The following is a 14,955-nucleotide window of genomic DNA, read 5'->3' as shown; positions in this document are numbered from 1 at the left end:
ATTATCTATATGTTTATCATACGTTTAGTTATAAAACCCCATAGCAACATCCATTCAGTAGATCATAGAAGACGACATGTGGTCTAGCTGTACATTATATATATACATATTTGTTCAACTATACAGTAGATTTAAAGGAAACCTTAAGGAGTCTTTGTATGGCATGCAGGGAACAATACATGGGAAAGCCAGTTAACACTGTGCCTGGTAGTCTTTAACAAGGTCATCTACTGGAAGACATTACACGTTGAGCATCACTAATACGATAATCAGTATTTCGCAATGCTCCACAATCCGAAACGTTTTGAACGTTGACGTTAAAGTGGAAAATTCCACACCTAAACGTTATTTTTCTTTATTAATGGTATATCATATATATATATATATATATATATATATATATATATATATATATATATATATATATATATATATATATATATTTTCAGAGTCAGAAATGAAGGTGGTGCCAAATAACCACAGATTGTCCACATGCTAAGGTTGTGACACCTTAACTTTCTTGTTCAGTTTTAAACAAACTTTGTTTCATGCGCAAAATTATTAAAAGTATCGCTTGAATTACCTTCAGGCTATGTGTATAAGGTGCATATGAAACAGAAATGGACATCACATTATGTATACCACATTATGTAAATGGAAATATTCCAAAATCCAAAATATTTCAAAATCCGAAACTTTTCTGGTCCCAGGCATTTTGGATGAGGGATACTCAACCTGTAGTAATATTCTGAAATCCTGATCTATGTAGATGGCAAGAGGATAGTAAAGAAAAAGTCTCCATTCTACCTGCCACTGTTTTAGATCAAGACAGGATAGTAAAGTAGAAGGGGCCATCTCACTGTACCACTTCCACAGTGAGCTATGATGATTGTCAGGCTCTGAGAATGAGGATGCTTGCATGTTGATGGAAGTGACTCAGACACTTAAAGTTCAAGGTGCTGAAACCTTGTATCATTTGATCCACTTGTGGTCGACTTGTCTGTTTAATTGATTTGTTGAGGTTGTTTAGCAAATGTCCTGAGTTTATGTTTGTGGTAGGATTGTAAATCTTAGCGTTCAAAAACTGAAATGAGATATTTGATATGAAGAGCGAACTTATGCTAATGAGTTGTAAGTAGAATAGATCGCCTGGTTAAGTTCTTTAGTTATGTATCAATGAATCTAGTTGGTACTTATCAGAGATATTTTATTAGTACCATTAGCACAGATGGTAGAGTATGGCATCTAGTTGATTTATCTAAACTGACATAGTTTGTTAAGGTAGTCATATTGCTACCAGTTGATTTGTTTCCTTCATATATTATTTTTACATTAATACTGACTAAAGAGACACTCGTAGTGTTGAAAACAAACGGGTTTCTAATCTGCCTTAATAGATTAATCAGTTGGTAAATATAGAAGAAAATTATTGGAAGGGAAATGGTCAACTACCCACACTAACAGTTATGTGAATATATTGATATATAGCTAACCACTTGAGTACAACGACTCAAGTCCTTGAGTATGATAACCCCTTCAGTGTGACGACTAACTCCTTGAGTGCGACGGACTTTGAACCTTTGAGTATTATTGTTATAGATTCTTGGATACGATGACTTGCTCCATGGATATGATAACTGATGCCACCGTACTTAAGGGTTAAGTCGTCTTCGTCCTCAAGGGGCTAAGTAGTTGTACTCAAAGGATTGAGTGAGTTTTGTATCTATAACGGGAAGAAAACTTTCCCCGGACAAAGACTCTTTTCTCATGAGACATAATATCTTCCCTGGAATGATACCCACAATATTTCATTTAGATGATAATTCCTTCCCAGAACTATTTCAGGATTGCTGGTCTTTCTCTCTGTTTCATTAAAACTAAGCTACCGAGCTGGATTTAATATCTTCTCGGGTAAAGTACTTCTCCTAAAATACACTTTTTCGCTAGGTTAAGAACGGGAAATATAGCATTCAAGTTCAGAATAGTTCTGCTAAGAATATATAACCTGACAATCATATACCGTGGACAAAGTCCTCTCAGTTTGTATATACTTCACAGAGTCCATTCCTCTCAAGTCACTGGAATACAGTAAGTATTTTGTCATCTGACCTCCAGATATCTGACTGGTTCACTTATTCGAATTTTCCAGTATAAACAAAGGCACATTTTCCGCTATCCGGCCTTTGTAGTTCAGTAGTCAGTCAACAGGGGCGCTGTTTCTGGCTTGCATATGATGGTTGTGGTTGATAGGTTATATTCTCCCTTGCTCGTCATTCTTATTAGTGATAATAATCATAATCCTTGCCACGTGATGATCATGATACTCTTATCGAAAAATTCGGATCATCTCTTAAGTCCTATTATTGTCGGATAACAATCTGTTTCTGTATATTTAAACAGCTGATCTGCAGGAAACAAAGGCATATCTTCTGATTTCTGGTTTAGATGAAACAATGCCAACAAGCAAGCGGTCGGTCAACCGACTCTATCTTTGTGCTGGCTTATTTTTAGTTTTCCCATGAGGATAAACCCGTCCTTCTGTCTAAAATATCTTAGCTTAACTACCAGGAAGCATCACTCATGTAGATCTTTTTGGTGATAAAAACCAACGCCAAAGATGAAATATTTATTTACACAATTTCTTTACAAAAATACAAAATATGATATTACTCCGATAACACCGGGTCTGACCTCCTCCCTCGCATCCAGAGAGAGAGAGAGAAGAGAGAGAGAGAGAGACCTGCAGGAGCCATTGGAAGCATAATAAATCAGCAATATCAAAGTTTAAACGCTAGTAAGACCACTAATACAACATTGGAGATTAGAGGGGAAAAAAGTGTGGTATAGAATGGTGATATCTACATGGCTGTTGGTGTCTGTTGTACGACTGTCTGTTGTGGGGTTATGTCTGGTCTTGTGGGGTTATGTCTGGTCTTGTGGGGTTATGTCTGGTCTTGTGGGGTTATGTCTGGTCTTGTGGGGTTATGTCTGGTCTTGTGAGGCTGTTTGGTGTTGTGGGTTTTTGTCTGGTGTTGTGGGGCTCTAAACCACTAACATCGTACCCTCGGTCGTATACAACAGACACACACACACACACACACACACACACACACACACACACACACACACACACACGCGGTGCCTGCCACTCTGCTCCAGGGTTGATCTGTTACAGCAGCATTCGCTGGATCATGACAGACTTTACCACTGTAACAATGCCTGAACGATGACGGGGGAAAAAGGGGATCTGAACACAAATTCTACTTTTTTCCAGTTGTTCTCCGCGTATGGATAACATTTCATAAAGCGAAGCGTAAATCGCTCTTGTTTGACTTTAAACCAAATTATTTACTTGAATATGAATTGTCATTATTATCTGTTATCTTTATAACCACTATTACTGCTGTTGTTATTATTCATACTATCATTCTCAAAGTCTCTGTTGTTGTTGTACTTAGCTTCAATAATTACAGAAATAGTTAGTATTACTGAGACTTGACCATTAGGATTTTGTGTTTATTTAATAGATGAATGAAGAACTTGTATGGTAGAGTGTTTATTATATTATTTTGCCATCAGGGTCGTGCTGTATATATATCCCGGGCGATGCAAACTCTCTCCAGAGATTTTTGCCAAAATGGTTCCCGACTCTCGTTACTGGCAGCTGTGATCATGGTACTGGGAGAGCCAATAGCCGTAAAGAGCAGCAAGTCGAACTTTAGCGGTCACTGAATATCCTTACGAGGAAGACCCGACACCGGGAATATTCATGAATATATGATTTAGGTATTAGATGAATATTAGTCTTCATTATTCCTACTGGTCGATAGTACGGAGGTCGGAAAACGGTTCGGGGTTGCGAGGGCAAAAATAAATTCAGTTTCGCTCGCCTCGTCAGTCGCTACACCTTTTCTTCTTAAAAACTTTCGACTCTGTTCCTGACACTTATGGTATGGCGGAGAGTTACTACAGCTTGAAACGAAGGCATCGAGAGGAAAATATGGGCGGTAAAAATGGACGAAAGCCACCGTTGTGAGGACGAGGGGGGAAGGGGTGGTTGTGGTACCTTGCTGACGTCACGGGTTCCCACCAATATTTACGATGAAAGTCTCTGGGTCGTACTGATAAACTCTGGGTCATATTGATACATTTTGGGCTGTACTGATAAAGCTTGGGTCCTGCTGATAAATTTTGGGTCGCGAGTGTAGAGAGGTGTTCCTTAGCAAAGGAAGAATACGTGTCCAACAGTCACCATTTTTCCCCCTAACGATGTCGAATGAAGAGTTTACGGTTAGATTTGCCAGAAATTCTGCCTTACACGCACGTATGTCTTATGACGACTCAATCTCAGTGACTGATGTTACTATCAAGAGAACTGGTGTGGTAGCATGCAGTCGTGGGCAGGTGTTTAAGCAACAGGGGAATGATTTGCGGTAGGTTGAGGCAGGTGGGCAAGTGAGGACGTGTGAGGACTACCATTAGGGTCAGTATGAGTGGCCAGGAAACGGAGGAAGGGGTTACCTCGGTATCGTTCGCTACCTCCACGGAGGAGAAACAACCGTTAGACGACATGTCGCCAGGAAGACCTGGGTCGTGGTATTGATGCCTTGTTGCTTGACGAAACATTTCCAGAAATACATTTTTGGTCTGTCATGTTCCGTCTCTTTATTCCGTCGGTACTTTACTTGTTTGCGGCACTTTTGGGGCCGGACTTTGAATAACATCTAACTTCCTGTGGCCACGCTATTCTTTGTTTACCTTCAAGGGTCAAGATTAAGGTCAAGGTGAGAGGGTCAGGATCATGTCCCTTTACCACAGTTTGGATGAAATGTAAACATAAGTTGGGAGAGTTTGAAGGCCAATGTGGAACTGAATATCTGAGGTAATATCATCGGTACGAACTAACAACTGTATAACCCATAAAAGGAACTTATTCGTACGAACGATTGCGACCATTACTTTAATATAACCCATGAACCCTTATATAACTCTTAAATATTACCCATTGGAAGTAACACTGAAAGAGTATCATCAGAACATAAAATGATTCACAACATACTTGAGGGGGATAAAGTCTGCCACTTATAGCAATGCAGTAAACCTAACCACAAAAAATGAGAAAAAGAAATCTGTTTTAGGGATGATAATGTAGTCAAGCAATGGCAGAACCAATGAATCATGAGTAACCTCTAATAACAGGCATATCTCACGAGTGACTCAGCCATCGAAGGGAAAGGTAATAAGCATTGACGTTAACGCCGGGTTGTGTTGTCACGATAATTCCAGTTTACGTAATACAATAATTTTAAGGGACGACACAGAGAGGTATGATGATAGTGGATCATTCTGTTATACTCCACAAGACTGACGAGAGTGTAGCATGCGTTATACACCCGTTTCTAATGTTGATGTGGTATGTGTTGTATATTTATGAACCATTTGTGGTGTACGAGAGTTGGTGTGTATGAATCGCGTAATACAATACTATAGTGAATTATATATGTATCTATTGAAACGGTAATAAAATCTTGCGTGGTATTGGAACTGTATTTGTAGTGATAAGTTAGGCATATTTAAATTTACTAGAAATATTAACGTCATAAAAATTGACTGTGGTGCTATAGTGATGAATTGGCATGTGGGAGGGATAATGTTAACAATGACACCTCTAAACTGCATTCCCTTGGAAAATAACAGCATGACTGGATGAATCTCAGACTGTTAGCTTAACAAGTTACTGACTGTCTCACGTGACAAAAGGCAAAAAGGAGAACAGTTAATGAAGGTGATTTATGAACCCCATAGGCGGTAGGCCTCCTGTTGAGGGTCAGTGATCATGTGATGAACTAGGGGGATGTGGGGAGGGGGGGGGTGTTATGACTGGTTTGATACGAGTCCCGAGGGTCAGCCAATAGTCTAGGATGACCGGCAACTGGCCTCAGGGAGCACCACACTGCCAGAGCCTTAAACATAGAGCAGAGCGAAATATAAAGAGCAGATCAACAACTGTACATGATGACTTAAAGAGGTCACAGAGGCATAAGAGAATCTCAGAGAACTTCAGAGAATGTGAATAACTGTTACCATAAGCTAGGACATGGTTTCCCATAGTAACGGAGACGTTACATGGGCTCCCATGGTAAAGGAATCGTTACTTGGGTACCCATAGTAATGGAGACCTTGCACGGGTCCTTATAGGACTGGAATTGTTACATTGGTTCCCATACAAATGGAAACGTTGTCTGGGAACCCATAGTAGTGGAAGTGTTACATGGGTACCCATAATAGAAGTGTTACATAAGCTCCCATAGTAATATAGACGTTCATGGATCTCCATATTGATGGACATGTTACATGGGCTCCCATAGCAATGGGAACGTTACATAAGTTCCCATAGTAACGAGAGCGTTACAAGGGCTCCCAGAGTGATGAGAGCCTTAAGTAGGCTCCCGCAGTGACAATAGCTGTACATGAGTTCCCACAGTGACGGGACGTTACGTGGGCCTCTTCAGTGACGGCATTGTCACTTGGGTTCCCATAATAATGATAGCGTTACTTGGGCACCCACAATGACAGGAGTGTTACCTGGTTCCCGCCGTGACAGCAGCATTACGTACAAGGACATGAGTAGTGAAATACAGTGGAATGCGACTACAGTTATGTATCTATGATAGATATTGAGCAACGCGATGGAAAGTTTTTAAGGGAGAACAGAGAGCCGCCTAGATGACATGTCAACCGGCACTCGTCTTACGGCACGCACATGACACCCGACACGCGTCTTGTGGCACACACACACACACGCGCGACTTCCGACTGACATTTTATGAAACGCACACGACGCTCGACGGACGTCGTGATGACACGCAAATGACACCCAGCAGACGTCTTATGACTTGTATACGACGTCCATTACACCTTATTATGACACATTTAAACGACGTCTGACACACGTTTTTAAGACAGACACAAGAAAGTCGAATTGCTATAGTAGTCAAGGATCCTTGTGTAGGTGTGATGTGCGACTCCAAGAGCTCTCGGGCGGGGCTGATGGCCACAAGTGGCGAGTACTTTTTCCAGGGAAGAGGTGAGAAGCTCGGCCTTTCTTAGTGTCATCCTCCAGTCCGTTTTCCAGTACCTGGAACTTGTTTCCAGCTACTGTCTCGGTATCTTTCTTTCCAGCTGTGGAAAACTCCTACCATGGTCTTCATCCTCTACGATTATCATAGGTTGCATGCCGTGCGGTTACTCTCATACCATGCCACTACTATGGGTTTGTTACCATATGACGACCATGGGTTTCATGCCATTTGGGTACCATGGACTTCACATCATACCACTGCCATGGTTTTCATACCATTTGGCTACCATGCATTTCATACCATGCGGTTACCATTGACTTTATACCATATGGATGCCATTCCTCATTGCAACTGTTAAGCCGTTCGTAAATGATCTATTGTATTATGTAATGTATGTGGTTGATGTGAAAATTACAATGATTTTCAGTAAGGTTTAGACGCATGATATTATGATAAAGTTGTGCTTTTTAAGATATTCAAGTGAAATTGCTTTCTTTATGATTTCGTAAAAATTGTCTGCGATTAAAAGTAATAATACTTATCCCGTTTAGAAAGGAATGACAGTCTTTAAAAAAAAAAATGAGTTGCGATTGAAAAATGACTGGAATCCATTCCTGAAAAATATAGAAATACTCGTAGTTATATTATCTGACTTACTTGGAAGAAGAAGAGAGGAAACCATAAGGTATTACCATGAGATCCTTCTGTTATTTTCTGTTGTTGTAACATAGTAAATCAAACTCAGTTAACATCTTACCTCCACAAGAGGCAGTATAGAAATACAGATGATATATAAGGATAATATACAGATGAAGGATAATATAAAGATAATGTAAAAAAGACTTCTGAAGTAATACCTCCTCACAGTCAAACCCTTCAGATAGACTGTGAGATGTTTTAACGCCTTAGGTGGCGCCTTACTCCAGGTGGTGCCACACCTCAGATGGTGCTACCCCCTGGTGCCACACTCAAGGTGGCTCACATCCCAGGTGGTTCCGTATCTCAGGTGGCCCTAGTCTCACCCATGTTACAGACCAATAACCTCTTGACCAACACATGACGCTGTAATCCTCCAGGATCACGTACGTCTCCACTTTAGATCATCAATTACAGTTAGATTACATTATTCAGTCACACTTAAGTATCTCTCTGTAACTAGGAGTGTCTTAATGAACTTTTAACGTTTAAATGTTCCCTCCCATGATTCAACACTGAGAGAGAACACCTCGACCTTGAAGCACTTCTGTTGAGGTCATGGCACTCGCATACTTTGGATCCTTGGTTCATGTGATGCAAAGCAACACAGATATAACAACATTCATGGACATGTTCTTAGGCTAAAGGTTTCCTCGTGTGTCTGAAATTTTCATTCGTACATCAAATAAGGTGAAGGTCGTCATTAAACGTCCATTCAAGTAGAATGTGGGTGTGTTCTTTTACTAAAATTCTCCTGTAAGTCAGTTAATAGCCGACACAAACATGTATATTCAAACTAGATTAGAATTCTTATAGATAATATATTTAGAAACTAGAAACTGATAATCTAATCGACATTCCCTTTTCCGGTGTCTTGCGCTCACGGCTTTTGATTCTTGCTATGCCTTCACAGTCTCTCTGTCGGTTTATGATGCGTTTGGAAGCATTTGTTGTTTTTCTCTAGTAACAGACGGCCCAAAGGACAGAAACTGGCGACGATGACACGACACTGATGCGCTAAAAACACACAGTAAGCAGATATACGTCTTTGATTAATTTTCTTTGGGAAAATTTCGTACTGAGTTGTATTTTGTTTAAAGACAAATCCGATTTAATTATGGAAAGTTTCGCACGTATAACTGTTGAATCTCATAGTCACATTATGTATCCTGGGTCACATGGGATCTGGTGGCAGAGAAGTGACCTGGAGAAGTTTACTACAGTGATGGAGGTCTTCGTAACGTATCTGTAGTGACGAACACGTTCAGTCTTACCGACGCAGATCTTCCTGACAGAGGCGTCGTGGTGTACACTCAGGCCTTAATATCAGGGACCTTCCTAATGCAGACGTCGTCGTTTGCACCCAGGTTTCAGTCAAAGGTTTCTCTCTGACGCACACGTAGCGGTGAAACGCTCAGTTTTCAGTTACAGAGATGCTCCTGAAGCAGACGTCGTGATGTACACTCAGACTTTAGTCACGGGAATCTTCCTGACGGAGGAGTAGGTGTGGTAGACGTATTCGTCGGCCATGATGTGTCTGGTCGGAGCCGAGTGATCGTCGGGAGGCCAAGGTGCGAGGGGACCTGGGGGCCAGCCACGCCCCAGCTTGTCCCTCTGGTGTCTCCGGCGGTACCTGTGGCAGGAGGCAGGGTAGGGGGAGAGAGAGAGAGGAACAGGCAGGGTTAACACTCAGTAATACCCAAGACATGCAAACCGGACGTCAAGCAAAAGTTGAAATTCAATTATAACTCGCTTAAACTAAAATCTTGCCAAGTTTGAAATTCGTTTAAATGAATGTTGGAAGTTGCTTTTATGAAAGAAACTTGTAAACATTTTCTCCTTTTTTAGGTTTTAAGTCTAATTCCAGTTTACAGAATATAATTAGTTTATTGACGAGGGGATGTTGTGCTTCTGCAGAAAATATCCCTCTTGCTATAACTTGAAAAGGAGATCATCTATTCCAGAGTGAAAGTGAAAGATGCCAGGAACGTAATAGTCATAGAAATGGGAGAAGGAAAGTAACGATGGAAGAGGAGAACTGAAGACGACATTATAACTCAGAAGTTATAAACACACAGCTACTTCCACAAGAAAGGATCACTATTTAAGGTTAAAAGACGAGGCAGCACGAGTGTACAACTCTCTCCCCATAACACACAAATAATAACAGTAATGAGAGAGGTTTGGTGCAACCCTCTATCCCTGGATACAGACCTGCATAGTAGGACGGAGAGAGCGACCAGTAGCACGGTGGAGACTGTGACCACCACGATTCCCACCACGACCTGCACCTGGTCCAGACACAGCAGCTCGCTAGGGCTTAGCCTGCAATACAACCACCAAGAAAACACTTCAGTTGGATATGAACGTAAAACTATTTCTAGAAATGTGTTTTAATTCCTTGTCGTGAGGATCTAACGGTGTTGCAGCTTTCAAGAACATGTGGGAGAGAAGACATTTATCTGGATCATCTTGGAGTAGTGTACGACTGCAAGTCGTCCTTGTTCACAATACCTGCTAGGTGCCTTTCGTTGATATCGTTCGTTGATCGTAGCAGTCCGTCCAAAAAGTCGTCGTAAAATATATATATTTTTTGCAACTGGTCGCTATTTTCTTACAAAAGCTTTGCCTTCTACCGTAAGGAAAAGATCTGTATCATCAGCAGTTCTTGAACTTTGTCATAAGATTAAAACTTTCCCAAAAGGAGGGTGAAGACCTCTTGATTTTTTTCTTTTGAATTATCCCGAAGAACCTCTGTAAGTAAGGTCCTGAAGCACAGTGCTTGAGCAAGATGTCATTGGTCTTTCAGAAGTGATATCCTGCAAGGATGATATCTGATATCTCGATTGTATTGCTTGGGAAGAATTCACTTGGTTCGTGTTAACTCATACCCTGGCAACCATAGCATTTCCTGCAGTTTTCCATCTCGGAAGCAGGAGTTGGATATCTTGCTGAGAAAAGAAATTAACATATATTCATATAAATCTAGAGCGAGTTTCCAAGTTTTCTTTAATCCAGGTTTCCACGTTCTGTGGCTGCAACGCAAATTTCTGGCCTTGCACGTTTGAAGGATTGTACATCAAGACGATGATTGAATTTCGTTTTCCTCAATAACAATAAATGTTTCCACGACGTCATTCACGGATCTTAACAAACAGGTGAAGAAGTCTCTCAAAGACACCTCAAGTCAACTCTATCTTTCCTCTCTTTTATTCTGTTGCATATGAAGTAGACGGCACTTGTCTGGGTTGCAAAACCATTTACCGTGTTTTGTCTTCGTTCCATTAGAGTATAGGAAAGAGGGAAGCTCTTAGGCAGTTGGCAGCGTTATCTGAAGCAGGGTTCACTATGAGATAAACTTCTGCTCCTTCTACAGATGTCCGTCTCGTCTTTTGAATGAGATAATATGTTGTGTGCGAATTTGTATCTGCTTATGGACTATTAGCTGAGTTACGTCTATTATGAACCCAATGTAATCCTCTGAATATGAGAATATATTTAGTAGAATTACTTACTTTTTAAATGATTACGAATAAGTGGACCTTAGGATATTATAAAAACAAAATTCCAATAACAGTTTTATCCAGAGCCAGCCTTGAGAAGAGGCCACCACACTTAAATCACATTGGTGACACTGTTTACCGTTTTCTTTATATCTAGCAATACATTTTTGTAAATATGCAACATGAAAGTAACATCATCTTTACCAGAAAATATTTCAATTATTCATCCCGTGTAGCGGTGTTGCTATGAACGCGTGCATGCCCACCTCGCTAGTGTAAATAATATTACTTGGCTCGAGAATATGGCAGAGGTGTAGTTTTGATGTTGGAGTTAGTGTAGCCAGCGGTGTAAAAATTCCCAAAGTTTAATACCAGGCTGGTGTAGGGAAATGTTGCGTTGTGTAATATAGCCAAGAATATCCCCTCTGTACCTCACAACTGCTTACAAGGCTCGCCCAGTTACCATCTCACATCGCCTCACAAACACTTATAAAGCCCACCCATCCACATGCCCAGTTGTGCCTCACCTTCCTGCCCAAGACACTGTACAATCACTCATAAAGCCCACCTACCCACTTGCTCATAACGCCTCAGAGTATCTTATAAAGCCCACCCACCCACCGGCTCTGGACGCCTCACAATCACCCATAAAGCCCACCCACTCATCAGCCCAGGACGCCTCACAACCTCATAATAACAATGAAACTTTACTCTTGAAATAATGGTGGTCCTCTATTTCTGCTTCCCACATGGCTTTCGTCCTGGAGAGCTTGCCCAGTAAACGGATGGGTTTCTCGACTTAAGACTGAGGGAGGAGCATGATGGGAAGTGGTCTCACGCCTGGGAATGGGTGGTAATACATCAGGACTGCGAGGACGGTGCGGTAGAATGCGGGGGTAATACGGCAAATGCGAGGTGATCTGGAAAGGCAAGGTAATGCGGAGGAATACGGGAAAATGCGGAAGAATGCGGGAGGATGTGTGATGATGCGGGAAAAAGAAGGTGTCAATTTGCTGGCTGGTAGTGTCAATGATAAGGCGTAGTAATGGAACGCTGAATAAGTTATGGGAAGGGGAGGCACGTGGTCCCCCTCATCTTCCCTCATGCTCCTTCATTTTCCCGCATACCTCCTCATTCCCACACATTTCCCCACATTCTTCCTAATATGTCAATACGATAACAAGAATTGGAACAAATGCCTATCTTCCCTGTGTCATTACGTAGCAAAAGACATCATCACCATATGAGCCGCTAGAGCTGTGTTTCTTCTTTTGTGAATGTCTGTAAAACAAGTGAAATCCAGAATTAATAAGGTAAACACGAGAAACCATAAACGTTAAGGAAATGCAGACGTTATAGAAGACGACAAAGTCAATCCTCCCCACTGACACAAACGTTCACATGAAAAAGAAAATATGGCACTTTCACGAGTGATGTAGTAAAGGATTAATGTACAAGAGATAATCTAGAGACGAAGTGTGAAACATATAAGTGAAATATGAAACCAAAAGCAGAAGTTTTTTTTAATCAAGATACAAAATAATGAGAGGGAAATAATCTGAAGAAAATCATTACTTTTGATTTCATAACCAAAAGACGACACTCGACCCAGGTTCCTGAGCTACCACACTGGACTTCGGGATTTTCTCCTTTCAATTCTAGTGTTTTCAGAGACCAAGGAATATTTAACTTACTCGACTATCAAGGCTTATTTTCCACCGGATGTAAACGAAATTCTGATATCTATGGCGAGTGTATGCTGTGCGTGCAGTGGGGGCAGGAAGGTGCATGTCCCAGTGCACGCACGAGATTCACATTGACCTGTGTATGACCAGAGGAATCACTGCACCGGATATGATGACCAAAGTTTATTCATTCTTCTTAATTCGTTCTTCAGAGAGAGAGAGAGAGAGAGAGAGAGAGAGAGAGAGAGAGAGAGAGAGAGAGAGAGAGAGAGAGAGAATGCAAACGAGCAAATATTAAACCGACGAAGAAAAGTAAGGAATCAAACTAGCAGGAAAGCAAACAAACACATGGCATTAACCTGCTGTGGGCAAGACCCAGAAGCACAACACAAGACCCAGAAGCACAACACTGCGCAGCAGCACTACACAGGACCCGGCAGCACAACACAGGACCCGGCAGCACAACAAAGGGACACACCAGCACAACACAAGCCCCATCAGAGCAACACAGGACCCGGCAGCACAACACAGGACCCGGCAGCACAACAAAGGGACACACCAGCACAACACAAGCCCCATCAGAGCAACACAGGACCCGGCAGCACAACACAGTAACCAAGGGGCAAGGCTGGTCCGTCACAGAACCAGGATATTGAAGATATCTTTCATTACTGGCGATCGTGACGCGGGTAGCGAGGTGCTGGAGAGAGGGAGGCTGTGGTGGAGAGGTGGAGGAGGAGGATTGGAGCAACTCCGGAGGGTGGGAGGGAATGGTGGAGAGGAAGAGAGGGAGGACGTGATGGGTGTTCGAGGGAGTGTTGTAGTTGTGGAAAGTACGAAAGGTAGTGTTGGTAGATGATAAGGAGTGGTGGATGATAACAAGGAGTGGCATTGTTGGGTGGAGTAAGAAGTGGTGGAGGGGAAAAGCTGGAGTAAGAAGTGGTGAAGGGCTGATGGAGAGAGTGAGCGGAATAGTGGGGAATGGAGTGGAATGGAATAGGAGCGCTGGAGGGCGGACAAAAGTGGTAGAGGGAGTGGTGAGAAATTGATGTAGGATGTGAAGTAGTAGTGTTGGAGAATGATGGTGGGCAGAAGAGGTGGTGTTGGATGGTTGGAAGTAGTGGTGAATTGGAGAAAATAAGGAGTGTTGGAGGATAGGAGAGAATGAAGGAGTGCTGGAGGGTGGAGTTGGTGGTTGGTAGGCAGGAGTGAAGGGAACACTGGAGGGTGGAGGAAAGGCCTAGAGCGGTGGAGGGAAGGGAGGAATGAGGAAAATAGATTCTACTTTAAGACAAGGAGTTTGAGGATTGTTTGATGGTGTGAAGGAGGCGTCGAATTATTGGAGGAATTGCTGGGGAGTATGAGGGAGTGGTGAAACTAGTGGTTAAGGATGGTGTTGGAGTGATGGACGAGGAAGAACTCTCTTTGGTGGAGGAAAAAAGAATAGTGGAAGATGGGAGAATAGTGGAGAATGAGAGGGAGTGGTGGAGAATGAAAAACTAATTGAGGAGTATAAAGGGTATGGAATCAGAGTGGAGAGAGAAGGTCCTGGTGGTGGAGAAATATGTTACAGAGAAAAAACAACAACGAAGCAGCGAAGATCAATCAGGAGTGAAACTAGGATGAGAGAGATAGAGTGAGGGTGAGCGAGAAGATAGAGGCAAAGGTCGGAAATGGCTTAATGGAACTTAGTTGAATGGCGATAAAGATAGGAGCTGAGGAGGGGTTAATGGAGAGAGAGAGAGAGAGAGAGAGAGAGAGAGAGAGAGAGAGAGAGAAATGATGTCTACATTATACAGATAGATAAATCTTAGAAACAGACATTGTAAAGATAACCGTATTTGATATCTGATATATACAAAATATAAACTTAAAAGTTAAGTGTGGGAGGTAGGGTTTGGGGAGGTTGGAGTCATGCTCTTGCAGGAGGAGGAGAGAGAGGCACCAGGAACTGTTCGGGGAGAGCAGTAAACGATTGAAGGGTGAAGA

General features: G+C 42.0%; 2 protein-coding genes across 3 annotated transcripts in view; one reads left to right on the top strand and one right to left on the bottom strand.

Moving 5' to 3' along the window:
• Nucleotides 1–14,955, top strand: part of sav (scaffold protein salvador) — a 1,023,444-nt gene that overhangs the window by 281,801 nt on the left and 726,688 nt on the right. The gene's annotated exons all lie outside the window — the stretch shown is intronic.
• Nucleotides 2,614–14,955, bottom strand: part of LOC139761641 (uncharacterized) — a 54,793-nt gene continuing 42,451 nt past the window's right edge. For both annotated transcript variants that reach the window (XM_071685928.1, XM_071685929.1), the window contains 2 exons: nucleotides 9,993–10,103; nucleotides 2,614–9,411 (listed from right to left, as the gene is read on the bottom strand). In XM_071685928.1, the coding sequence (XP_071542029.1) occupies nucleotides 9,243–9,411; nucleotides 9,993–10,103 (280 nt within the window). In that variant the 3' untranslated portion in view covers nucleotides 2,614–9,242. The remainder of the gene's footprint in view (nucleotides 9,412–9,992; nucleotides 10,104–14,955) is intronic.

This window comes from Panulirus ornatus, chromosome 41 (assembly GCF_036320965.1).
Source record: "Panulirus ornatus isolate Po-2019 chromosome 41, ASM3632096v1, whole genome shotgun sequence".
Taxonomy (NCBI): domain Eukaryota; kingdom Metazoa; phylum Arthropoda; class Malacostraca; order Decapoda; family Palinuridae; genus Panulirus; species Panulirus ornatus.
This window is presented reverse-complemented; position numbering and strand designations above follow the sequence as displayed.